General features: G+C 43.9%; 2 protein-coding genes across 6 annotated transcripts in view; both read left to right on the top strand.

Moving 5' to 3' along the window:
- LOC119178873 (phospholipid-transporting ATPase VA-like) overlaps window positions 1–8,888 on the top strand; it is a 159,348-nt gene extending 150,460 nt beyond the window's left edge. Inside the window, exons 22-23 of the mRNA XM_037430072.2 lie at window positions 2,034–2,221; window positions 8,257–8,888. Of these exons, the coding sequence (XP_037285969.2) occupies window positions 2,034–2,221; window positions 8,257–8,548 (480 nt within the window). The 3' untranslated portion in view covers window positions 8,549–8,888. The remainder of the gene's footprint in view (window positions 1–2,033; window positions 2,222–8,256) is intronic.
- A 7,706-nt stretch (window positions 8,889–16,594) lies between these two features.
- Window positions 16,595–26,365, top strand: LOC119162822 (transmembrane protein 272). 5 transcript variants are annotated; one of them, XM_075882012.1, is made up of 7 exons: window positions 16,681–16,767; window positions 16,864–16,910; window positions 17,289–17,400; window positions 18,153–18,263; window positions 22,225–22,284; window positions 23,259–23,483; window positions 26,046–26,365. In XM_075882012.1, the coding sequence occupies exons 3-7, from the start codon at window positions 17,298–17,300 to the stop codon at window positions 26,228–26,230; spliced, it is 684 nt and encodes a 227-aa protein (XP_075738127.1). In that variant the 5' UTR covers window positions 16,681–16,767; window positions 16,864–16,910; window positions 17,289–17,297; the 3' UTR covers window positions 26,231–26,365. The 5 variants fall into 5 exon arrangements, with proteins under 5 accessions (XP_075738126.1, XP_075738125.1, XP_075738127.1 ...); XM_075882011.1 differs by lacking the exons at window positions 16,681–16,767; window positions 16,864–16,910 and adding an exon at window positions 16,595–16,657; XM_075882010.1 differs by lacking the exon at window positions 16,864–16,910 and having other exon boundaries at window positions 16,678–16,767.

Raw genomic sequence — 26,365 nt, 5'->3', positions numbered from 1 at the left:
GCTCTGAATATTTCTAGCATTCGAAATTTCAGGTGTTCGTTTATAAATTGACATGTACGTGGCAGACTTGGAGCTCCGAACTTGGAGGGAGCACACCCTTGTCTGGAACAGCAGTTGGGCTTCCACAAAAGTTGAGAGAAGAGGAGAGGTTGAGGAGATAGCGTCTTTGCCTTTCATATGCAAAGTGTTGTCAGCAACACTCTGGTTGCACCATATCGTGCACAAAAAGGCAATTCGACCTCTGCTTTGCTTCATTCTTGACAAGAGAGCTATGAAATACCACCCCGCCAGCGCTTCGTCGACCTAACCCAAAGAAGCACTTTCATGTTGTTATCCTATAAGAATCTATGCTCGGGAATCCTCTCCAAACTTTTTTTTCTCTGTTTTCGCTTGGAGGTATTAGAAAAATATTTTACACATGTTCTAGAAATATTCGAAAAATATTCGATTTGCATTCACACTTCCACATTCAAATTCGCTTTGCACCCAAAACATCGCTATTCGCACAGTTCTACTGAGCACTGTTCATTTATTTGCTACTGTTAGAAAAGAACTATGTTAACAGCCCGAAGTGTGGCACTTTAACACATCAATAAAATAGTCTAAGTTTGCTGTTAAGATTCTATAAAGTAGGTCAGTTTTGTCATAAGCATATACCTTGTAAGCCAGATTGCAAGAACACGGAGGGAGCAGGTATTGCCTTCCTTCGTTAACCTTCTTAGACCTTATACTTCACTTGCAAACATTTGAATGGGCTTCCTGTCTGAACAAATACTTAGCATTTGAAAGTAAGCAAGCCTAGTGAGACTTATAGCACTTAGGAAGATGTACATGCGCATAACATAAATTATATCTTGTTGCACTACATATATACATAGCGTTACAATTTCGCAACTTGAGCAAACTGTGCAGGTATATTTTCTTTTTTTTTTGGTGTGCGGTATTGTTTTTTTTATTCAGAAATGAGTATTTTGTTTCACCTGTGCTGTTCCTTTTGCTTGCAGCAGCTTTTTGAGCTGCTTTTGGACATAGCTGAGTATTTCAGTAGCATATTGGCTCTTTCATAGGGCAGGGCTTGTTTGATATGTTGTTATGAGACTTAGTGAAAAGAACGATTTTTAAAAGCAAGGCATAAAATATATTATGTGTAGCAGTTTATTATGCTTTATATCTTGTAAGTGCAACTTCAAGCAAGTATACACAAAGGGATACAATTTAAAATGACAGGCTTTTCTATCATTATTAGGGATATGGTTTGTTAAACCCCATATATATCAATCAATCAGGTTTATGGTTCCTGTCATAGACATGATTTGATAATAGTACTAGTGGAAAATGTTCAGTTCTGTTTGCATCGTTTTTCTTTAATTGCCTGATGTTATTTGCATATCAAAGGTAAATTGTGGATTTGCTGTTAAGTGACAGTAATGGTTGTTGAAAAATAAAACAGAAGCCATACTTTTCATGGCTATTGCCACAATTTAACTATGTATTTGTGATCATAAGCATATATTTATGGTATTCTAAAGCTGCAATTATCAGCTCAAAAGTGTGCCATTGCCCCTTTTTACTGACCATTGCTTTCTCACTTCAGTTACTGCAACATTTGGTTTCACAAGAACATACACTATACGTTACCTTTACGAGAGGTCAAGAAGCCTTGCTTAGTAATGTACATACAACAGCATCAAATAAACATAGACAGAAAGGCACATGTACTGTGCACAGCAGAAGTATTCATGTATGTTGTTGCCTTTGGTCATTTTGCACCACTGCTTTTATATTAAAGTACAGTCGAACACCTTTATAACAAGGTTCTTGGGACTTTCGTGATACTTTTTATACAGTGAAATTGATTGTAAAGGTGGCACACCGCAATGTTCGAATGTAAGCAATTCTTTGTTATACAGGCGATTTCATTGTAGAGATGCTTGACTACACAACTGGCATAGGCCGCAATACAACTGTTTGTTCAATGCGTGTTGCCTTTAACTGTTGTCTGCAAGTACTGTCTTTTCATGGCATCTTTCCAGACCCTTATGCATGGGATGTCTATAGTGGCCAGCTTCTTTGTCTACTTCGGATTCGCCCTTCTGTACAACAGCGTGTGTTACGATTCCCCGACGCTCCAGAACCCGTACTGGGTCATGCAGCATGCCATGGCCACTGCCAACTTCTGGCTGTGCCTCTTGCTCATTCCTGTGATTAGCTGCCTGCCCAGGTGAGAGTTGCTTGTTTCTACGCCTGCACCTAGATAATCGCCTGCTGGACTGATAGATGTGGCACTGTTCAAATTGTACTTGCATTGTTGCTAGCGTCACTCGCAGGCAGTCAAGTGATTAATTTTAATCAAGAAAAGTCGTAATATAGTCCATGAGGAGCCACAAAAGCAGATGGATTCAGCGACTCGTTTTGCTTTGGAGGTGCCTTATAGTCAACAATGTATCTCATGTACACAGTGGAAGCTCGGTTGAATGTTGCTCCCAGTCTTGTGACGACCCGCATTTTATGGCATATTAATTTGGTCCTGGCAAAAACCACCAGAGAAATAACCTATGAAAAACCTTGATTACACAATGCAATTTTACACTGACCCTGCATCACGCTCTCCGATACTATCCTAGAACAAAATAACCATTTTTACTTTAATTCAGTGCCTCCCAAATATTCGTGGGTGCGAAAGGAGAAGTTATGTGTCCATAGGTTGACGATCAGAAAAAAAGACATTGAGACAGCTACAGTATGCCTTCTTGGAATGGAGCAGTTAATTCTCCTGGCAGTTAATTTTGTTCCACCATGATCCAGTTTTCATGTCTATAAGATCACTTCTTGATATGCCTTGATCGCAGGTGTATTTGATGGCCATGACCTACACAAGCTCAATCCACACAAGAGCAGCTTTAGCTAATTGACAAGCTCGTTTCCAAGATTTAGATATCTTCGCGTTTTCATCCGATGGAAACATTACCTGGTTGACATGTAGCTGAAGAGCTCTCCTTGCTTGCAGCACCTGCAGTCACAGGCCTCAAGCATGCAAAAAGGTCGTGGCACAGCAATCTACAACATGCAAAATAACTTTCCGTTGATGTGAGCATTCATATTTGTGAAACATCACCTATTGCACTTCATGTGAGAGCAAACGCGACACACATAGCTTGTTAAGTGCCAAATCATCTATGCAAACTCGCAATAAAATGTCCTTTGCCGTTTTTGTGATGGCGATGGCACTGTAACTGAATTTTTTTATGGGAAGCTGTTGCCAATGCAGTGTCAGCTACATCCTTTCATGCAGGCTTTTTTCAATCTTGTTTTATGGGAAAGAAGATGCTCATTAGATTAATTTTTCAAATGTCAACAATGAAGATTCGCTCATGCCTCTTACAGTTAAATGCACCTCTTTCATGTGTGTTACAGTTTTTAGATGGAACGTGCCCAACATGCATAGGTTGACGAGTTGGTCTTCACACTGTAAACATGCATTCCGAGGGACACTAAAGGCAAATGTTGTCGATATGAATTGTTGGAAGAGTGTTTTAGAAACTTTGTTGTGCTTTTCTCATGCCAAGAAAATGCTTAATTTGAAACGAAAACCTGTTTTAGTAATCTGTGTACCATTAGCACAATTTAAACTACCCGCTGCCTAGAATGGCCTCTTGATGTAGCCATACGTGCCTTTTACCCACTTTACTGCACAATAGCCAGCCCTGCGACATAACGAAGCTAGGGAATTTAGCCGAGCGCAGCCTGGTGATAACAAAACAAGGATATTGTCAAGAAGTTCTTTTTATACTAATCAGGCTGGAATGCACTAATTGCATTTTATTTCATCTTGTAGTGCCCTGATATGTCCTACTATGGGTAGTTTGAGCATTACTTCTGATTGTTACTTGTGATTAACTTTACCGAGGCCCTCCTACATCATCTTATATTCCAGAATGTCCCAATGGTTGGTGCAAATTTTGTCCTACATTTACTATATGTTCTTATTTACTATAGCACCGCTGGAAACCACGTACAGTTAAACCCCTTGATGAGAGGCATGCCCCTGACAGCAATTCTTGTCGTTTATATGAGATGTCTCTTATTAGCAGGGTACCTAGTATGCATTTTCTTATCAACCCATATTTTAGTGTAGGTACACTGGTGTCTCTTGTACCCATTTGTCTCTTATATCAGTGTCTCTTATGTAGAGGTTTAACTGTAGTGACGTGATGAGTTAGCAAGTTAACACTCTACCTGGGGGCGCTGAAGTAGGGGGAAGGAAAGAAAGAAAGAAAATAACTTTCTTTCAGTCCTATGAAACGCAACTGGGTCCTGCACCCTGCTCTAGCGAACGTTTATGAGTTAAGGCCGTACCCAAGTGGGAAGTTTCTTTAGTCGAGACCGGCGACGGCCTTGGTCTGACTTTTTTTTATAGGATAAGCCCCCACTTCTTACTTCAGGAATGTTCTCTACACCTTTAACGAGGTCATTAGCCACTACCAGATGAGCCACAGGACTTTCCCCTTGCCACATCGAAATCTCGCGAGGCTTCAGACTCTCAGGCTCATTCAAATAAACTCGTATCCCACACTCCCATTCTTCAGTAAGTGCATAGAAGTCATCCCTTTGTGTCCCGACTGTGGTGCAGCAAGCACTTTTAAGCACATGCTCAGGGAGTGCCCTTTTTTACAGCACCCCACAGACCACATATTGATGGAGGAAGCATTTTATCCATTGCTCAAGAGCCATAACTGGTTTGATCAAATCCGGGCTGTCCAGAATGCCCATGATTCAGCGATTAGGTTTGACCTTTGTCCCGAAGTGGGAATGGCCAGCAGTCTTCCCCTATAAAAACAGGGAAAAAATCTTTCAGAACCGAATAAAATTTACTTTCTGCTTACCTACTAAAGCACTGCTGCATATTGTCACAACGTCAAAGCAGAGGTCTTGCAGCAGAGATTGAGACACCAGAAGCAGGTCGGTCTTTTTCATAGAACGCGCAAGCGAGTTCTTCTTTTTCGTTCATTTCATAGTCCTTCATGGCACATGCACAACTGCCACCGTGAGAGACAGTCGGCGTCGGTGTGCCCCTTTCCAGATTTATAGATGATGGTCATGTCGAACTCTTGAAGCCTTAGGCTCCAGCGCGCCAAACGGCCAGATGGATGTTTAAGGCTGGTGAGCCAGCACAAAGAGTGATGGTCGCTAACAACCTTGAAGGAGCGGCCGTACAAATATGAATGAAATTTGATGACCACCCACACCACGGCAAGGCACTCCTTCTTGGTAGTCGAGTAGTTCTCCTCTATGTGAGAGAGAGTTCTGCTGGCATAGGCTATTACTCTTTCACAGCCGTCTTGCCACTGCACCAGAACGGCACCCAGACCTACATTGCTGGCGTCAGTGTGAAGTGCTGTAGGGGCTTCTTGGTCGAAGTGCGCAAGGACAGGAGGTGTTTGCAGGCGTTGTCATAGCTCATTGATTTCCGTTTGCTCCTGTTCACCCTCAACAGAAGGGGACGTCTTCACCTGTGAGTTGTGTCAATGGTGCCACAATAGACGAAAAGTCCTCGATAGATCGCCGGTAATATGCACACAACCCTAAGAAGCATCTCAAGGCCTTTTTGTCACATGGTGCAGGAAATTGCGCTACGGCGTCTATTTTGGCCGGGCCAGGTCGAACACCCTCGTGACTGACGACGTGGCCTAGGAAGCTGAGTTCGTTGAAACCAAAATGACATTTTTCCAGCTTTAAAGTAATGCCGGCCGAACGTATGGCTTGGAGGGTGGTGAATAAACGGCTGAGATATTCCTCGAATGTTGCTGAGAATACTATAACATCGTCCAGATAGACCAAGCATGTTTGCCACTTCAGGCCTGATAGTACGGTGTGCATGAGACGCTGAAAAGTGGCTGGCGCTGAGCACAACCCAAAAGGAAGCACCTTAAATTCGCAAAGGCCATCGAGCATCACAAAGGCTGTTTTTTTATGATCTCTCTCGTCGACTTCTATCTGCCAGTAGCCGCTTCGGAGGTCCATTGAAGAGAAATAGCGCGCATGGCGCAGCCGATCGAGTGAATCGTCTATGCGAGGCAGTAGATAGACGTCTTTCTTCGTGACTTGGTTCAATTTGGATAATAAATACAGAAGCACAAGCTGCCATCTTTTTTCTTGACCAAAACCACGGGGACGCCCAAGGACTTTTCAAAGGTTGTATGATGTCATCCACGAGCATCTTGTGCACTTGCCTCTGAATTTCCTCGCGCTCTTTCGGAGCCACACGGTAGGGGTTCTGCCGAATCGGTCGCTTGTTGTCTTCAGTAATGATGCTGTGCTTAGGCGATGGTGTTTGCTGGACTTTTGGCGTACGTGAAAAGCAGTCTTCGAATTGGTGTATAAGTTCAAGCAAGCGCTTCCTATCGGAAGGCGGTAGCGTTGAGCAGATGTCCACCGACAAAGTTGTCGAGGCAGGAACAGTCGTGTCGTCTGGTTGCAAAGTAATACAATCCCCAGCTTGGTCTACATCGTTGTAGTAGGCTATTGTGGTACCCTTCTGGATTTGACGACGCTCGTTGCTGAAGTTTGTGAGGAGCACTTCTGCCTGTCCACTAGTAAGCGGCAGGACTCCTCGCAATGGAAATGCCTTGTGTGAGCAAAAGAGCGACTATGTGCTCCGCTATCACATCTTTATAGCAAGGCCACTCATTGGACACCGACACGATCTTAAAGAAAAGCGCCATGATCTTAAAGAAAATCCATGCCCAAAATTAGCTCTTTACAGCAGTCTGGCAACAGGACAAAAGTGGCCACGAAGCTAGAATCCCCGATGCGAAGTCGAGTGGTGCATTTACTCGTGGGAGTCATCAGCTGACCACCAGCATTCTTTATGTGCGGCCCTGTCCATGGTGTCTTCACGTTTCTAAGGCGGACGGCAAGCTCTTGTCGCATGATTGAGAAGTCGGCGCCAGTGTCAACCAGTGCTGTAACGTGATGTCTGTCAATGAGAACACCAAGATCAGCACGTACAACTTCATCGGCATTAATATTCGTTGTCGTTGTCGTCATATCTTCTTGCCATGATAGGGGGAACTTTTCGATGTCTCAACGATTAGCAACCTTGCCCCTGGAGGTCGCATCGGTTAGTTTCCCCGGCGCGGGCTATGCGAACAGCCTCTGGTGACGTCCGCGTAGCTCTGAGGGAAGTCACGGTGACGCCCAGGTTATGGAGATCACCAGCGACGCGGTGGAACTGCTTTGCTAGTCGAGAGTTGATCGGCATCATGGGCGTGACCGTCTTCAGAGCGGAAAGAAGTGGGACGAGAAAAGTTCCTGATCCCGGAATCACCATGACGGCAATAGCGCGCAGTGACCTGGTTCTCCGCAGCGGAAGCAAATAGGTCGACGGTCGGCCATGCGCCATAAGTCAGTTCGGCGAACTGGTGGTTGTCTTATAGAATCCCTTTGCCCCCAAGGTACGGCAGCAGGTCGTGGCGGGAAGGGCGTCGAGACAAATGACGGTGGAGGACGACGGACCACATCAGCGTAGCTCGCTGAATGTGGCTCAGGACTTGGCGCGGGTGGTGTAACGGCTTGCCTCAACTCCTGGCGGATGATTTCGGCTACAGATGCTACAGGCGGTTGGGGAGGAGAAACGCAGAGGGCCCGAAGTTCCTTGCGCAGTATTTCTCTAATCATTTGTCGCAGGGAACTTTCGCAGACGGCAGTGTTCTGAGCTGCAGCACTTACTGCCGTGTGGTTCGGCAGGCGTGGTCTGCTATGGAAGGATAACCGCGGATGTCGTAGGAGCTGCCATTCTGATAAGAGGCGGAACAGGTGCGGACTCTGGACTTGGGAATAGTAGGCGCCGACTGAATCGGTGCACCGGAGTTGTGACGAGGGGCTGAGTCTCTGAACTAGGTGAACGGGTCCTAGCAAGACTGTCCTGCGTCAGGTTGTAGGCTCCAGCACCTCCACCAGTGTCATGACGTCAAAACAAAGGTCTTGCAGCAGAGATTGAGACACCAGAAGCAGGTCGGTCTTTTTAATAGAATGCGCAAACGAGTTATTCTTTTTTGTTCATTTCATAGTCCTTCATGGCACGTGCACAACTGCCATCGTCTTTCTTAAGCAAGCACGTGACAATATAATATTGACATTTCAGACATTCTCAAGCAGTGACCTTTCACTGTGACATAACTTATTTGCCTTCAGTGTCCCTTTTAATTAAAAAATGATAAATCGAGTCTGAACTACATTACGTACACATTCATGCAGGTTTGTGGTAAGAGCATTGCAGACAAGCCTGACTCCAGGAGATGTCATGCTTACACTAATTGAAGAGAGGACACGCAAAAGGTGCCGCGATTCAACCCGTGGGTCAGTGTCGTGGTCGAGGAATTCTCGGGGTGTAGCAGTGGTGTTTCAGTCGGCGTGCCGACTTCCCTTGGACGACTTGCCGTCTGTGGCATCATCCGCGCCAACTACGTCGACACTGGCATCATCACACTGCCTCCAGGCGCGGCCCTCATCTTCCGTCGAAGACATCAGGACCGCGTTGCCCACATAGCATGCGGAAGACGTGGAACGTTGTTAGTTGTGTTGTACTGCGTTTCAGATGGACAGGTGTTTTTTTTTTTTTTTTCATTGTTTGTGGGCCGAGTGTGCCTTCTGTTTTATTTATTGTGAATAGGTATTGTACACAATAGCACTGATGCTAAGATGTTGCACGAAAATTGGGAACCGAGTCTTTTGTGCTTGGAAATATCTTGCGCATATAGGTGTGCCTTCCTGCTGTATCTCGTGAACGCCAGCACTGCTTAGGTGCAAACTTGCATTTTCTGAGTCGTTTCCATAAGGAGTTGTTATTGTTATGTTACGCAACATAGCTTGCTTACATTCAGTGTTTGATCACATGCCATCTCAAATAAGAATGCATTTTGTGCTTTCGCAAATGTTTGCAACTGTACCCGAATTAGGTCTTGAGCTTCATGCAACAGCCAACTGTAGCCGAAAATTGCATAACGCAGGTTGACAGTGATGTATTTTTATCTAGCCCTTGCGATGAGTGTTCTGCAGTTTGTAAAAGATTTGAATGATATGCACCTAAAAAAGAGCAATTGGAAATTGTAAACCACGGACATTTGTACGATGTTCTTACATCAATCATCTCAAACTGATTTTTCAGGCAACATTCATAAGGGATGTTATGTTTAAGTTATTCACATCATGTGCTTAGCATATGATGCCAAATGTTTCGGCACAATCACCATTTGACGGAGTTTTATATGCAAGTTAATCACAGCAACGAAATAATGAAGACACCGAAATTATTTGTGGTGCAGAAAAAAAAAATTTCATATCGAACTTTGCATGTGCTTTATCACTGGCATTTGCCGCTATTAAATAATTTGGCAAGGTTAGGTGGTTTTGTGTTAATTTTGTAAACGTTTTAAGATGCGCAAAATGAAGGCTGCAACTTAAGAGGCAGCAGTAACTGTGTGAGAGATCACTGCCATCAATGTGTGGTTTGCAGAAGTGCTGCATAACTTTCACATGCAGTCACGCTAGTCATGTTTCTCTCGTTGAGCTATTAAAGTGGTACAAGGGGCAGTTGGAGACTGCTGAAGTGCCATGACTTCTATTTTTTATTGTTCTGCCAGCCGGTTTTTGTCACCCCGATGATTATTTCTAATACACTGCTGCATTGTTTGCGGCACTTACAGCTTGATGACTTGTGTGCTGTGCTGTGTGTGTTTGTGCATGTCTGTGTGTTTGCTTCATTCACATGCGTTCAGAACTTACATTCATACTGGGGCCAAGAGTCACTCTTCAGAATTGAAAACAGCAATGCCATGTCGCATCATCGTCATGTCTACGTCGCAATTTTTCTTTTAATCTGTGTTGAAAAACCGTGATGTTGTTGTCTTCCAAACTGAGGCATTGTGGATGTACTTACGTCAGTGAACAAAACAGTTTTCATTTTTTCCGAGGTACACATCTTATGTAACATTCCAGTTTTTAAAAGTTTTTTTTCGGTGGGGGGGGGGGGGCATTAGCGCCGCTCAACTTCGCTTGTCTTTTCCCCTCATTACAACTTGAGAACTTGCCGTCACGTGCCTACGTCTAAGGTAAGGAATGAATGTGAGTTGTGCAGCAAGACCTCTACCATGATCTTTTGGTGCCACGAGTGTTCTTAAACATAACAGGGTGTGATGCTCGGCATGATACTTTTCTAGTGCCTGAAGCCACTACAGCATTTAGACTACAATTTCAGCCACTCCGGCAAGAAGCGAATTCTAAAGTCTTTGATCAAAATGCAGAAGTGGAGAGTAGTATAGCGATTTCTGTGCATCTTTTTTTGCTCTCTTGCAAAAAAAAAAAGAAATCTTTGTTGCCTGTGGTATCATTCAGAATGAATGCTTCATCAGTGTGTTGTCCCCTCACTTTTTTTCGTGTATCTGACAATTTTTTACCTTTTTGTACTTAGAGAATTCTGTTTATATCGTCACTTCATTGTTCACTCACCGTGCCATTGTTTGCCACCAGAACTTCGACATGTTTTCAGTTTCATGCACTGCTTTAAGTAGTTTATACACTAAATAATGAAAAATGGTTGTCACGGCTGTTTTGCTTCGGCAAAACACACCACATCATTATCTGTTTCCTTATATAACACTCAATAGTAATGGCACAGAAATATTTATATAAAGTTGAATCGCTCGTTGGCAGCACAATGTGAACTGACTGCCCTTTTCCGAGTACAATGTACATTTTGTACATAGAACAAATGCTTGTCAGCCATGTAAATACCTGTTTTCTCATCAACCTCTTCAGGAAGAGGCGTTTTTGTAAATGTGCAGCAGGGTCTGGTGCTTCCACTTGTCTTCTTTCTTATCCTGGCACATGGACAACAGCCATCAAATTGTGATAATGAACACATCTTAAGCACTGCGTGTATGAGTACCCGACATGCTACGCGCACTTTTTTTTTTCAAACTATAAGAATGGTTATAAAACAGCGCCTGTCGGAACACTTACTTTTGTTGAAATTTAGTAATTTCTCATTGCAAGAATAAACGGTTGCAGCGTTTTGTGTCACTATGTTGCCGAGAGTCCTGATTTGCATTATAGAGGAAGCTACATGCATGCACTCATTCATTTTTCCGTTAAAGTTTGAAACACAAGCACAAAAAAAAAAAATAAAAGTGGTGAATCAATTGTTGCACAACAAAATAGCTGACAAAGGCATACATTTTGTTAAAGGCGAACACTTGACAGACGGAACTGGAAGCAATGTATTAACCAAGCATGTGGAAATTGCTCGGCATCTTATTGCGCATTCATAGCTTGCACATGACGTCGTGGACGCAGAACACAGCTCCAACGCGGCAGTTTAAATGGTGTCAAGGCATCATAACCGTGTGGCAGTTAACCTGTTTCAGTGTGATAGTGATTTTGCTAGAACGTTATTGGGCCTCTGTACATGAAGAGAGAGAGAACCAGCATGTGATGTAGTGATAACGCTAACATGACACCACAAAGTTCCCGTCCCATCATGCTGGTGCTCCAGCTTTATCGGTGATGTCAGTGCAAGGCAGTTATAAAAAAATCTATGCATCTTCATGAAGTGAGTCATGAGCGAAGCACTGGGGACTTAATCAACTGCCTATTAGTGCATGTAAATGAGTGACAATGCATGTGTATCATAAATACAATGTTTTATTGTTCACAACTCGTATGTTGTGTTGAGTTCTGCATTTTGTTTTGCCTTCATTATCACTGCTCTGTGGTCTATGAAATGTAGAGCCAATGGTTCTTCAATGGAATCTAGTCTGAAAATGGTAAACACGAGCTCTATGCACGTTATATCTATATCAAGGCATTTGTGGTCTTTTAAGTACTCAGGCGAGTCTTAGGTGCTTCAACCCTGCGTGAATGTTTCGTTTCTTGACTAGGCTGGACTTGTACAAGGGCTTGCTTATCAGCTTTCAATTTATGAGCACGTCGGTGGCTGCGTCGTTGGGTTTGTTTCTGGGAAAGCATTGCACCGTTTTCCGAGTGTCTATCGGGAAGTTGACCACTTGACCTTTGCTTCATTACTTCCCGTTGCCATGTGTTAAACACGTGTTGGTCATGAATGGGAGCCGTGAAGCGATTGCTTGCTGCTTCCCGGTCTCTCGCCTACGAGGTAGCTTGCGGTCACATATGCATTGAACCACTACACAGCATGCTCTCTCTTACGGATTATCAGCTTGTTGCCGCTGCTTCCCAAATTGTCGCCTCCAGGCTAGCTTGTTTTCTGCATCTGCGTTGCCTTTTGATGGGGTCAGCATATGTTCATGTTTGTCTTCATTCATGGCAGAAAGAGAATGTGTGGTCTAGAACGCACTTATTCTTTAACACCATCAGCCACAGTGCGAAGAAAGTGCACACAAAGCCTTACGGATGTGCAGCGGGTACCTCGCTTATCAGCAGAATGACAAATGGCATAGTGGGTACTTCCCTACTTCATGAAAGTAGGCTGCGACAGCCAGACAGCCACACAAGGAACTTTTTTTTTTTTTAATGGGCCAAATCCAGAACCGGAACTAGCTCAAATAAGACTGTATTGGCACATAAACACTCCCAAATTTCCTCTAAAACAGTAATAATAAACTATTATAATAAACTATTATTGGGCACCCATCATACGCCAATCATATTACAGTGGGTGTTTAATAGCTACCTTGCATGTTCTGTGCTGAACAACGCACAGTGGGCCAGCCTAGACCCGCCAAGAACTGCCAGCGCAGATGGAGCGGTGGATCCGCTCGGTGGACTGCCAATCTCGGAAATGGGCGATCCAGCGGCTCGAGGGGGCCCTGGCCAGGCAGAGGAGAACGGGAACTCGTGTGACCCAAGTATCACTCATGGGAACTCGTGGGAACCCAAGTATCCTCTGTCGGGTCAGGTTCAACCCTCGAGTTCTTGGCTCAGTGTTTCTAGGACTGCATAGACTAGAACATTAGAAGGCTAGAACGCGCCCTGCGAGGCAGGCACCTACCCCACGCAGGATCCTGTGAATAAAGCATTTTCTTTCTCTAGATCCTAGGATGCTTTACTTCTTTAAGCACAACCAAGCTTCTTTCGCCTTTGTTAACAAGGAACCCAACGTGATCATCATCAGCCTGACTATGCCCACTGCAGGGCAAAAGCCTCTCCCATGTTCAGCCAATAAACCAGGTCCTGTGCTTGCTGCTGCCATATTATACCCACAAACTAATTTTATCTGCCCACCATTAATGTATCCATAAATGTCATATTTTGTTTAGTGGTGGGTGTTTGCTTTCCTCCTTAACCTGAAGAATTGTTAAGGTATTCCATAATATAGTAGATTGCAAGCTGTTGTATAGGTGATGTCTAAACATAAAGCCATGATGTTTCAGGCTCCTGCATTTGAGGAGGATTGTTGCTTGCTACAAGGAAGTCTACTATTGACCTTACATGTAAAGTGTAGCACCACGCCAACAAAAAAAGTTGCTGCAAATCAACAAAGTGAATGCTGATGATAGAGGGAAACTATGTTCTTAGGTCCTCAATATCTACGTTGAAGTCGCCAACTACTATAAAGGACAAACAAACGGACAGATGCATGGACGGTCGGACGAACAGAGTATGTTTAAACAATATGCATGCTACGAACGTTTTCATTGCGGTATATGTAACACCTGTGTTTCTGTCGGATGGGTACCTGCGATGGCAACAATGAACATTGTGAGAGGCTCCAAAATAGATTCACTTTTAAGAAGGCTCTTCAAAGGGCAGAGATGCTATTGTAAGCCATTCCTCGTCGACAGTGCAAGCATTGTCTTTAGCACAACAGCCATAGAGATAGAACAGCCCTGTGTGATTGAGATTGACTGAAGCCACTCTGATTGGACACTGCTAGTACATGTTGAATTATGAATAGAAAGTCCTTTTTGGAAGCAGTTCCAGAGGGTCTAGTTTACGTTAAAGATTGGTTCTGGCTCAACTGCCGCGCGATGGATTGTTCTGTGCTATGCGCGCAATGCTGTCCAGGCAGTTCCAAAAGCTCATCATAATTCGTCGCAAATGGCGACACCATGCAAGTGTGAAGTTAACATGGTATGTCCTCTCGGGTCCAGTGGATTTCTTGCACAATAAACAGTTATTGCATGACATGTTGCATTCTAGCCAAACAGGTACTGGACCTTGGCAAGCTCCCCGATTATTCAGTGAGGCATGCAGGAAAAGCGAGATTTTCGGCGTGCTAACCGGGGTGAGCACTGATCCTTGATCCGCAAGGGGGCTACACTATAACGCAGCGCCCGTTCCTACGCGCGTCCAGCTGTCCGTGCTTCGGCGTGCAGAACTCGGACACAGCGCGTGCGGACCCCCAAAACGACGACCTTGACCTGTGCACTAACGCTAGCGATTCTTGCGGATAACGTCATCCGGGCGTGTTTTTCCTTCTTTAGCGCTAGTATTGAGCCGATTACTTCTTGACTAAAGTATATCTACTTTTTCTCATGACGTCATATTATAAATGCGCACTGATTACACATGCGCATGTACCAAAAGTTAATTCGTGCTTTATTAATACGAGGGTTCAAATAGACACCTGTACTAACAACTGCGAAATTGTCTTGCACAGAACTATGAGAACTCGCACACAAAAGCGGACGGCGGTTGCAATAACAAATTATGCTTGCACAGGTGTACTACGCTACGAGTCGGTATTCGCTGAGAGAATATCCCGGTGAAAGTCCCCTCGCGTCCCTCCGGTTTTCGAAGTCAATTGAACGTCGGTGATTTTCAGATCTCTGCTCGCTGCTTTGCACATATCGTAGACGGTTAGTGCCGCGACCGTAACGGCGCTCAGGGCTTCCATCTCGACGCCAGTCTTTCCCGTGCATTTCGCATAACTTTCAATCAGCACCTCGTAGGTGCTCTCCACGAGTGTCAAGTTCACGTCCACTTTGGTCAGGAACAACGGGTGGCACAACGGAATCAGCTGGGAAGTCTGCTTGGCGGCACTGATTCCCGCTATCTGGGCAACGGTCAGCACGTCGCCTTTCTTCAAGTTGTTGGATTTCACGAGCTCATACACGTGCTTTCCTAACAGGACGCGCCCAGACGCAGTCGCTGTGCGCACCGACTCCGGTTTTTCCACAACATCGACCATCCGTGCGCCGCCCTCTTCGTCAACGTGCGTCAGTTTTCTGGTCCCGTGTGTTGAGAGCAGACGACGACCAACGCACGCGCTAGATAGACGAAGTAGAACCACTTGCCTCCACGATGCCGCTGGATAACTCGCACTGCCAAAATGTCTTGCTAACGCGGACGGCATCATGACTGCGTTTGGAAGGAAGCTCCTCGTACTTGACACTTTAGACGACGCATAAAAACAACTGCGGCAAAGCTGTCTAAGTGCAGCCAACTAAGCATTTGCATAAAAACTACTCGAAACACAGCTGGAGCCAGGCGCAGAGGCAATACTACCGCGATAGAATCGTAGCGCTGTCGTCGGCAACGATTTTTTATGGTCGCCGCTAGGCGCCGTGCCACAGCCTAACCACAGAACACAACCATAGAACACCTACACAACTAGGTGTTCTGTGACACAACTGCACGCCACAGCGGCCGTGGCTGGGTACAAACGCACCAGATCTGTAAGCCTGGGGTGAGGTCTGGTGAGATCAGCTTGCAAAAACAAATACAAATAGACGGGTGTATGGACGGGCGAAAATACTTTTGACGCGCAAGCATGAACTTCGCGTGTTGTTGTCTTTCAGCAGCAACACTTTCATAAAAGGGCGAGAGTGTGAGCCATGTGGGCCTTTCCCGTCATAGTTTTATTAGCCCTAGAGTTAATATACTGATTGATTGATTGATTGATTGATTGATTGATATAGGGTTTAACGTCCCAAAACCACTGTATGACTGAGAGCCGCCGTGGTGGAAATCTCTGGAAATTTCGACCACCTCAGGTTCTCAAACGTGCACCCAACCGGGATTCGATCCCGTGACCTGCGGGTTAGCAGCCGAGTACCCATAGAGTTTCGTACAATAATACCCGAGTACCGTAGCCGCTAGATCGAGTTAATATACTGTTATTAGCATTAACTGCGTTTCCTGTGACCGTGCCCAGCTATGCCTGTGACACATGCGGGCAACAGACGTGTGTTCGCGCGATCTTGTGATTTTTTTTCTTCGGCAAATCAACCGAATCGCTTCGCTTCATTAGTCGGTAAAGACCAACCAGGCCGAATGTTGTGAGGCTGTGTAGCAACTGAAGTGGCACTTCTGTGGCACCACCATTTCCTGAAAATACGATATGGTTTGAGCCCGTGCACATGAAACTGCGATCGATCGCACTTGTGATTTGCTTGCGCTAGTGAGTGGCTACGGTGTTACAATCATAGTGACTGCACCAAACTGGTAGGTGTTCTGTGACCGCACTGGCAGCACAAAATGGGGCCACAAAATGATTTCTTTTTTTTTTTCCTTTTTTTCTGTGCTTTCACGTCACTTGCGATAATAGCGCCAATGTTTAAACAAAATAAACACTGTTTTCTAACTTGGTTCCTTTATGTAGTGACTACTTTTCGAGCAGAAGTTCAAAATACAATAAACATAAATGATTTAAAACTCCGCACATATTGTGGTGGTGATGGTAGGTGTTCTCAGGGGAAAGTACAGTAGTGCGGGTTGTCGTGCGGCAAAGCGTGATGGCTGTAAACAAGTATGGCGTGTGGTGATACCCGTCGTCTGTGCAGCGAAACTGTGAGCGCCACTCGAAATTGGGCCCGCTTGAGCGCCGATTTACTCAACGCTGCTGTTTGCGAACACGCGTTAATGTTTCTCCTCCTTCGCTTTTAGATCTCGCTAGTGCTCGAAGACTCTTTAAATCGAATTGCTCCAAAGCGGTACGCCCATCGCCTTGGCTACTACATGTTTGTGTTTTCGTTTTTCTCGTGTTCGTGATCTGTGAAGCCGCAAAGTTCCGTACCAGAGCTTTGTTGCGGCTGTGTTAGTGCTACTGGTTGAACGCCTGCATGCATTTTGGTCGATCGATTGGGTGTAGCGCCTGCCTGTTTTGCGAAATTTGATGCCGACGTGCAACTGTGTGCGTTTTCATGTCATCCTCTCTCGAGATAACGGTGCAACTCTAGCAGTTCTCATGGGCGTCCGGATGTCGTGTTTTCCTCCGTAGCCTGCTGATTAAAAAAAACAAACAACGAATAAAGAGAAGACGGATATTATGCGTAATAACTGTATTGTTTGCATTCGCGAACTTTGTTCAGGAGTTCGCCATGTCGTTGCCGCCGTACAGTGACAGTCCCACCCCGACGCCCTTTCGGAGTCCAGTGGAAAATGATTTGCCTCCATCTTACGACGACATCACAAATCCGAATGGTATGTAGTACTTTCCCGGACCTAACCTAAGTGCGCTACCATACATGACATTTCTGTACGCAGACATACACGTGTGTTGAAGCGTGCACATCTATTCAACTGCTCGATTTTTCGTCCTCTGCTGACAACGACGAAACAAAGCCCTGGTGTATTCACGCAATTGACATAGCTTTATTGCAGAGACGTCAGACAAGCAGGAAAGGGAAGAGTGAGGAATAGACTGTTTCCCCCACCACACCGACCTAGCTGCCTTAACGGCTGGATTTCGAGACACGTTACGCTGGAACAAGCCTTGCAAACCTTAAAATGCTGATAACAACGATGACGCACTTATTTTGTGCACATCACTGTCAATGCACAGTTAGTCTGGCTTAACCATCACCCTGCGGTAGTGCCACCTCAATCGTGCTGGTCCACGGCACAGCTGAGTAACGTTACGGCCGGTGTCAGGTAGAACCATAGCATTCTTTAGGTGTTCTCACACTTCACCTGCTTTTTCTAATACACATCGTACTGACGTCACAAACTATTAAAGTCACTTTTCAAAAGTTCTGCGACTGCAGTTGTTGCATAGACGGTGGCACAACTAATTGCTGGTCAGCCCAATTGCTTTGAATATTTTGTGTGTTTGTGTCTGTAAATCACAAGCTCATGTGTATGTGCAGTTTTCACCTGTTCATAGTGCACGTTTGGCTGTGTTGTTCAAAGCCTCTCTTTCAGAAACCTTCACGTTTGCTTCTTTTTCATTCCAGCTCCCCCTCCATCCTACCAGTCGCTCTTTGGACAGGTTCGCGAGGTACACAAGACGTCCAACGGTGTGCTCGACTTCTTGCGAAGCGTCATACTCCTCTTACTAGGCACCTGTGAGTTGTCTGCCATCCTTTAGATCTGGCTATTGTCAGAGCAGTTTATTTAGTGTCTCGTGTTCATGGGGAGTGTAAAGGAACCGACAACTGATTTTTTCGACCCAGTTCTTTCCAGCGCGACTGAGAGCATGCCCTGCCTAGTGTTCATAGCTGCAGTAGTTAATCCCAAAAGCACGTAGTCATCTTATAAGCAGCAGTTTACAATCTAAAAGGCTCTGAACATGGATCTGCCCTTTCATCCAGCAACACTGAGAATTGATAGCACTGCCGGTAGCCTTTCTGGTGTCTTGTGCATGCTCTCGTTGTTCTTATTTCGCAGGAGTTCGTGGAATTCACTATGCTTAACCACATTTATTCTGCGCTTTACAACTATTTTTTAAAATAGCAAGCCATTACAATGAGACGATGCGGCTCTATACAGCTTCCCTGCATGTGAACCGTGCTGCGAGCGCATGCGCCCAAGGTTGTCGCGCCCTTGTCGGGGATGGCTTGTCCCGTCGTCGTTACTCTCTCGACACACGAGCCATGCCAAGTAACTGAGAACGCCACTGAGAATATGTACAGCCGCGCCTAGTAACAGCGCGGCAACGATATATTAGCAATAACACTGGTGCTAGTGGCACTGGTTGTTGTTGAATAAACTACAGTGTGTTGGTGCACGAAATGAAAGGATATAGATTGTATGCAGTTCCAAGAGCATGCGGAAGGCTTAAACCGCTCAAGACATGCCGACTAGCATCGAATCATTACGTCACGCGAAGGCAGCGCTACTTTAATGCATACTACTAACTAACGCAAGCTTATAAGTATTATATTTTTATAAAATATTATCAATTGCCATAAAGAATCAAGCAATGTTTGAGTGCTAACAAGTAAATTGTTGACAGTGTACATTAACGCACGATCACGTGGCAGGGGATTTTGGATAGTTCATGTTTTTGCCACCAGAAATGCCATAGGACAATTTTTTGCGATTTTCAATGAAGAAATAAAAATATAAATACACTTCTCACGAGAAAAACAGGGTTGGTTTGAGTCAGTATAAGGGACAACCATTCAATTCGTGCAGTCATCTCATTTCGTGTTCTCGGCAGTTGTCGGTCCCTTTAGGTCAATTCGATATGCAGTATACAATACAATGCATTGCCAAGCAGCGACGCTTAGTTAGAGCAGTTTGTACATGTGAAATGTTGCTAAATGCAGTGGGAAAAAGAATTTGTATGTGAAGTCAAAAAACAGGGCTCATTCTGCGTTTCTCATCTTTAGTCCACAGTTGATTTTTCTTGCAAAGTCACAACAACCTGTTGAAGTATGTAGCTGCTTCCGTAGCAGTTTGTTGATTTTCATGAGCCTTCTTTATGTTATCTGGAATAACCTGCCATTTTGGAAGTGGATTGATGCTGCTGCTAAGCTGCTGGTGCGTCAAACTTTGCTCTCACTTACCAGTTGTCAAGCTTGCACTTCATTTGTAAGAGGTGTAAGCATATTTACACAGTCGACTCGCACTGATAAGAATTTCATGAGACATCACATTTCTGCGTGAATTTTTAGGCTTCCGGTCATTCGACAATCAAGGGGAGACACTACTCGAATACACTTTTTCTAATTAACCCTAGAGCAATGAAACGTCAGCTGTTTATAGAGCGTTAATATGCTGATTTCAAATATATAATTAGTTTTCTTGCAAGCTGCATACGTTTAGCTCCTCAACATGACAAGGTGAAAACATTAAGCCTTTTTGTCTTCTCTCTTTTTAATGTATAATTAGTTATTATATTACTAATTACATAATAGAAATTTATTAATTATTAATCATTACATTATGTAATTATTTATTATAGAATGCAATTTTATAGATTTCATTATATAATTAATTATTATAACTTTATTACATAATAAAATATTGAAACTCAAACTAAATAATTGCATTTGTCATAATTTAGAAAAATTTTGGGCAAAATTTCATGCAGATCCGAGCATTAGCAGTACACGAAAAAGGAGGGGCATATTGAAAAAAAAGGGCAAAAATCTGTGTTTTCAGAACGAGTTTTAATGATAAATTTAAATTTTCTTTATGAAAGATGTCATTAAGTGACAAAATTTACTCGCAAAAAAAAAAACAATACTCTTTGTAATGGCCACTGCCACTATAGTGCGCCAGGGCCATAAGTCTGTCACTCACAGCACTTTCAAGCTAATTTGTCACAGGCACTTTGCTTAAAGACATTGCCATGAAATGCTTGCCAAATGTCTTCCACTCCATCTGGCAGAGCCTTGTGCCGACTGCAAGCTAGGCAGAAGATCGACAGAACTTCGAAATCTAAACTTAAGCCCAGTGTCGAGGGACACAACGATGACGATGCCATTGTGGCTGTAGCTGTGCCACGTACCGTCGTACATAATGGCAATGTCGCCCCTGCTAACTTCCCTCACTGTGAGCTCCCTCAACCTCGCATAATCAGTACAGATGGCATTCATTGCCACATCACGGACTTTCTGGCTGATGACTGTGAATGACCCTGATGCATTGCCTTTTGCAAGCCAACAATCACTGCAGACCAGACCAGCTGCTCGTAGCGCATTCTTACGGAGCACACCTCCACAACAGCTTTCACGTCGACGGCGTAGCTATCGTGCGAGCTATGGCTTTCTTCATCCGTAATGGAGATAAACACACAAGAAGAAGCGTTGTTCAACTGCCGACGAGACACAAACCCTGCCTGTTTGGCTCCACAGCACATACAGGCGCGCAGTGGCCAATGGCGGTCTTCGATCCATACCACGTGATTTAAAAACCAGTCACGGCACTCGAAAAACGCGGCAAGAGCATGCTTCTTTTTATTACTTTTTGTGCTGCAGCAGTGTGGGAAACCGTTGTTATTTGAAGAGTGAGGCTCGTCCCTTCGCCTCAAGCGATCGACGATGCCGAGCGGCGGCGCATTATCAGCGGCAAGGTGCTTGAAGAGTGCACACTTTCGGCCTTTTAACAGCTACCTTGTGCTCTTTGTAAACAATTTTAAAGATTTTCTAGTTGAGTCTCGACATAGATTTTTTTTTTTTCAGAACTATGGAGGTAATCAAAACAGGTGAAAACAAAAACTCGACAATTCTTTATAAAACTCGTGTTTTCTACTCGCATCTCCCCTTACAGAATTAAAGGTTATCGCACAAGTTCATGTTCATGCCTAACTTATTTGAAAAAGGTGTATAACTTGTAGAACTGAACATGCTTAACAAAGTGGCATGTTTTGTGAAGTTGCGTTCAAGGCAACTGGATCACTTATCGTACTCCCAACAACATGTGGCGGCCCCAGTGTTAAATTGGGCATGGTTCAACTGTTACAATATTCATTCAGATTTCATATTTTTTTGTCAGCTCTTCATCGTGGTTATTCAGTATCTTAAGCAAAAAAAAGTAAGCATCTTCAAGTGCATCATGTATGGTGAGAACATCATGTATGAACATCATGTATGGTGAGAACATCATGTATGAACATCATGTATGGTGTGCCCTATTCTTAAATAGGGCACACTATACATGATGTTCAGATCTGACAGAGATAATGCCACCGAAATTTGAGATCTTACAAGCTGATTGTAATCGAGTCTATGATCATTTCATTTTGTCTGCTTCATGTTTCATTCATGCACTGCTGTAGATGAGGGCAATATTGTGCACTAAAATTGTGCTGTTAATTATGAAGACAGTTAAACTCGCTGTTGTGATTCAATACCAACGATCCTTTTTTTATTTTGGTATTGATTTACACCAATGAAAGAATGTGACTACAATTGTACATTAGTTGCTGCTTCGTCCTCTGATACAATTTTCAAGTACGGCATGGTGTTGCCGTAGACTTCCTTGTATTCTGTAGGGAGCTCTCTGCACTCAGGAGGCCGCATATTACAGAAATTACGCTTGTGAACTACATGTGTATTGCTTTCTTTTATTTTCCAGTGGGATGTTCAATCTTGGTTGGTGTCACAGTCATCATTCCCGTCAGCATGATAGTGATAGGTGAGTGCATTGACTCTCTTGTGGTGAAACAACTTGGAGTGACTTTTCGAGTTACAGTCTGTTCGGTGGACACCATTAGTTTAAGCTTAGAGGGCAGTTCCAATAACCAAGGAAGTCTTTATGAACATCTATAATGGTTTGGGTGAGCTTGAAATGAACTTCCTTTGAAATGGTTTATCTAGATAGGTTTCTGAAGCATACTGAAACGGCAGTAGCACTGTCATTGAACGATTGCTGTAACATTAAGGATCGTGTGCATATGTATCCAACAGAATGTACATGCTTTTGGCAAACATTTAATTAATACATGCTGTTTCCACACTTGCTGTGCTTGCAATACTTTCAATTCAGGTGCAAATTAAGGAATGTATGTCAGAAAGATGGAAAGTTGGGCAAGTTGGTATGGTCGCATTATTAAAAATGGGTGTGAAGAGACAAAAACGAAAGGTGCTTGTTCTGTCCTTTCTCGTCTTCGTCCTTGTTCCTTCGCACCAGCCTGTTATACTTCGGTGGTACAGGCAGAGGCCCTTTATTTTACATTATTTTTGAAGCATCACCATAATGTTTGTCCCTTTGCACCCAAATTTTCAATTATGCACGTTGAGGAACTCCATTCGGTCAAAACAATCCAAACACCACAACTGTGGCGTACCTCATTGTCATTACATGGTCTTGGCACATAAAATCCAGTTTCGGGGATTTTTTGGGGGATATTCATTATTTACATGTAAAAATAGAGAAAAGAAATGTTCACTGCTTCATAAGTGATTGGTTAATTGTTTGTAGCAGAACAGTGCAAAAAAGCACAAAAGACTGAAGACGAGAAAGAGACACAAAGTAGCGCTGAAAAGCATTTCATCATTGCTTTTGTTGTTTATTGTGCTATACTGCAGCAAATCTTTACCAAGTGGCCCAGTTTACCACGCCTCTTTCGGTAATAGCTTTCTTCATTATTTTTTCCCTTACTCTTTTAGGTACCACGTACTTAAGTGACTGTCCAGCTGAAAAGTACATCCCTATTTTCCTTGTGATGGGTGGAGTGTTTGGGGTGCTGAAAACGCTACTTGACGTCTGTGGAAAGTGTCGACGTCCTGACAGTGGTGGGGAAGCTGGCCGCAACGTGGCGGAAGAGCAGCGCGCTGAAGAGCGCACTTGGAGCACGCTCGTCAATTGTTTTCTTTTTGCCTGGTATGTTGCTGGTAAGTTTTTGCAGCACAGGATGATTTGCTGCTTAGTATTATTTGTCGTAATCTCTTTTGTGTTATCTGTGCTTAATTTACTTCTTGTCAAATCGCTACTCATTGTGCTAATGGAAGAGAGATTTGTGGGGTGGATGCACCTGAGGTCTTTTAACAGAGCAGCTGTGAAAGCTTTTCGTTTCACCGGGCAGTGTGAGCAGAAACGAACTGACACGTGATAGCTCGTCTTTTTCTCCATCTTCTCTTTCTCTTTCACAACACGTTTGCTGATTTGTCCAGCCATGGAATGCAATAACTATGATGGGCGAGTATGTAACTTACGTAATTAAAAGTGAAGTAACATCCAGTCACGTTACTAAAACCATGTAACAGCTGGTCACAGGAAATGTTCTCCCCATAAACGACACAACAGCTAGTCGCATGATTAACATCGCGTAACAATAGTCGCATGACTAAGTGTTACATACCATCACATAACTAAGATCATTTAACACGATGTAACAGATAGTCATGTGAGATGTTGTCACCATAAATCACATAATTAGTCACGTGACACAAAATTGTGGTACCGAGGGACAGCTCGTGCCAAAACCACACGACGAATTCCCTCAAAAACCATGTAACAGCTGGTCAAGTGACTAAAATCGCATAATAGCTTGTCATGTGACTAAGATCACGTAACTAGTCACATATTGTGCTCCCACAAAGAATCTCGTAACAGGTACTCACCTGACTTAAATTGCAACATTATTTAACGGCGAGTCATGTGACATGTTCTTGCTAAAAACCACGTGACAAGTGTGCACTGTGGGGAACCGACTGAAACTAGAGATGGATAGCCAAGCCTAACCATACATAGTACACTTAAACCTTGCTATAACGAATTTGGATACGTATAACGAACTATGAGTAATAATGAAGTACGTGACCTACAGCTTTGCCATTGATACAGTGTTGAAAATAATGGTTTATAACAAATTTTCGCATATAGCGAAGTATTTTCGTGGCATATGCGAGTTTGTTATAATAAGGTTTGAGTGTACTACATACTAGCAAAAACTTGGCAACTCTAGCAAAAGCTTAGAAAAAAGGTCGAACACTAGCTCAACTGTTGGTTTCAGCCTTGCACTGCTTGTGCTAGCTGCACTATTTGAACAATGTAGTTGCTAGCCAGAAACCTAGATGACATTTTCATAAATTAGTATAATGACTAGGCTACATTCTTCATAATGTGGTAAATTACAGTCAAAAATACCAAGCAGAACAACATAAAAACAAGAAACAGTAAAATGTGGGTGCTGGTTGTCTCTTTTAGTGGTCGCTCAAGATGTTTTTTTTTTTTTGCATGCCATTTTCGTCTAAGGGCGACTAAAGAGATAGAGAAAAGAAAACTGTGCTTTAGGCAATTCTGACTCCTGTGGTAATGGGCTTTAAGCTACAGCCTACATGTGGAATTGCACATATAGCCTAGTGCCTCTTTCGCTGTGGCAGTTAGTTGGCGGACTTTTTATTCGTGAACTTTTCCCACTGCAGCTGGAACCTGCTCAAAGCGTAGTTGAGGAATGGCAATGGGTCACAATAATGTTGCAAAAAGAAGTGCACTGTACTGGCCACTCAGTTCCTTAGCGTGTGGCAACCCACAAAAATAGCAGGGAGCCACGATAATGTCTTAAAAATTGAGCTCATTTACCATTTTTTTTTATCATGAATTGTTGCAGCCACATTGCTTCGTCATTGTTAATGCCAGCAACGGCCACTTGCTACAACAGGACATATGAAGTCGATTGAATCATTGGAATGGAATCCCTACATATTGTGGCCCACGATATGTACTTGCTGCTCAGCAAGGGCATGCTGCCGATCACGCATTTTTACTGCGAGTGTTGCCTTGTTAGTCTGCATTTCACATTGGGAAAGCTTCTATAGTATGTGATTAACATGGGTGAGAATCTTTGCAATTATGGGCAAGCCATGTTCACCATTTCTCAAAGCGACACTAACGTGAAACTATAAAATAGTGTAAACTGATAAATTATACTCTGCAAGCTCTAGTGTAGTTAATTTCGTCCCCATGGTTTAATAGATGAGAACAATCAATGTCAGAAGTCTAAATTTTAAAATTCCCACCAAAATCCCCAGTGGTGACTTTACGGATCTCAAAGTGCTTTCTTTCGTACTTGGGACGCATTGGCTTTACGAAATTTCCTGAATTTCAGTATGTAATGTCTTTGGCTTCCTCAGAAAACTATGTATTGAATTTTTACTGATTAGGAACTACATAGGCCCAGCTGCCTCGAAAGACTGTGTACTTAATGTTTAATGATTAGGAACTAGTAGTACGTAGGTGCCGTCAGAATCTGACCATCATGGCAACTAGTGCAGAAACATGAAGGTAACATCGCCATCCTAATTTTCTTTGAGTTTTTTCTCGCTTACCTGAAGTCTTCTTGCAGCAGGCGTGGTGTTTCTAGTGTTGTGAAAAATTAATTTACTAACAGGAGAAAGACTGTTTTTGATTTTCCGCATCGCTTCAACTGAATTACCGTTCGTGCGTGCTTCCAGGCTGCGTCTGGGTGTACCGTGCCTACCCTCCAGACTACACGAACATCGAAAGCCCCGCATATTGCGACAGGACTTTGTACCTCTTTGCGTTCGGCCTCGTCACGGCGGGGCTGCTCTCGCTTGGATTGGTGGCGGCCTGCCTCTGCTGCCTAACACTCTTCTCGTTGCTCTCGAGCAAGGATTGATAGCGACAGAGCCCATCCACCGATACCGGCCTGAAAAGCCCGCAGTCACGGGTGGCACGGGCACCGCTCTCAAGCTCAAGACATCCGTGCCCAGCTGCCCCTTGCGAAGCGAGTGTGTACAGAAAGACGTTGTGA

This window comes from Rhipicephalus microplus, chromosome 2 (genome assembly GCF_043290135.1).
Source record: "Rhipicephalus microplus isolate Deutch F79 chromosome 2, USDA_Rmic, whole genome shotgun sequence".
Lineage (NCBI taxonomy): Eukaryota > Metazoa > Arthropoda > Arachnida > Ixodida > Ixodidae > Rhipicephalus > Rhipicephalus microplus.
This window is presented reverse-complemented; position numbering and strand designations above follow the sequence as displayed.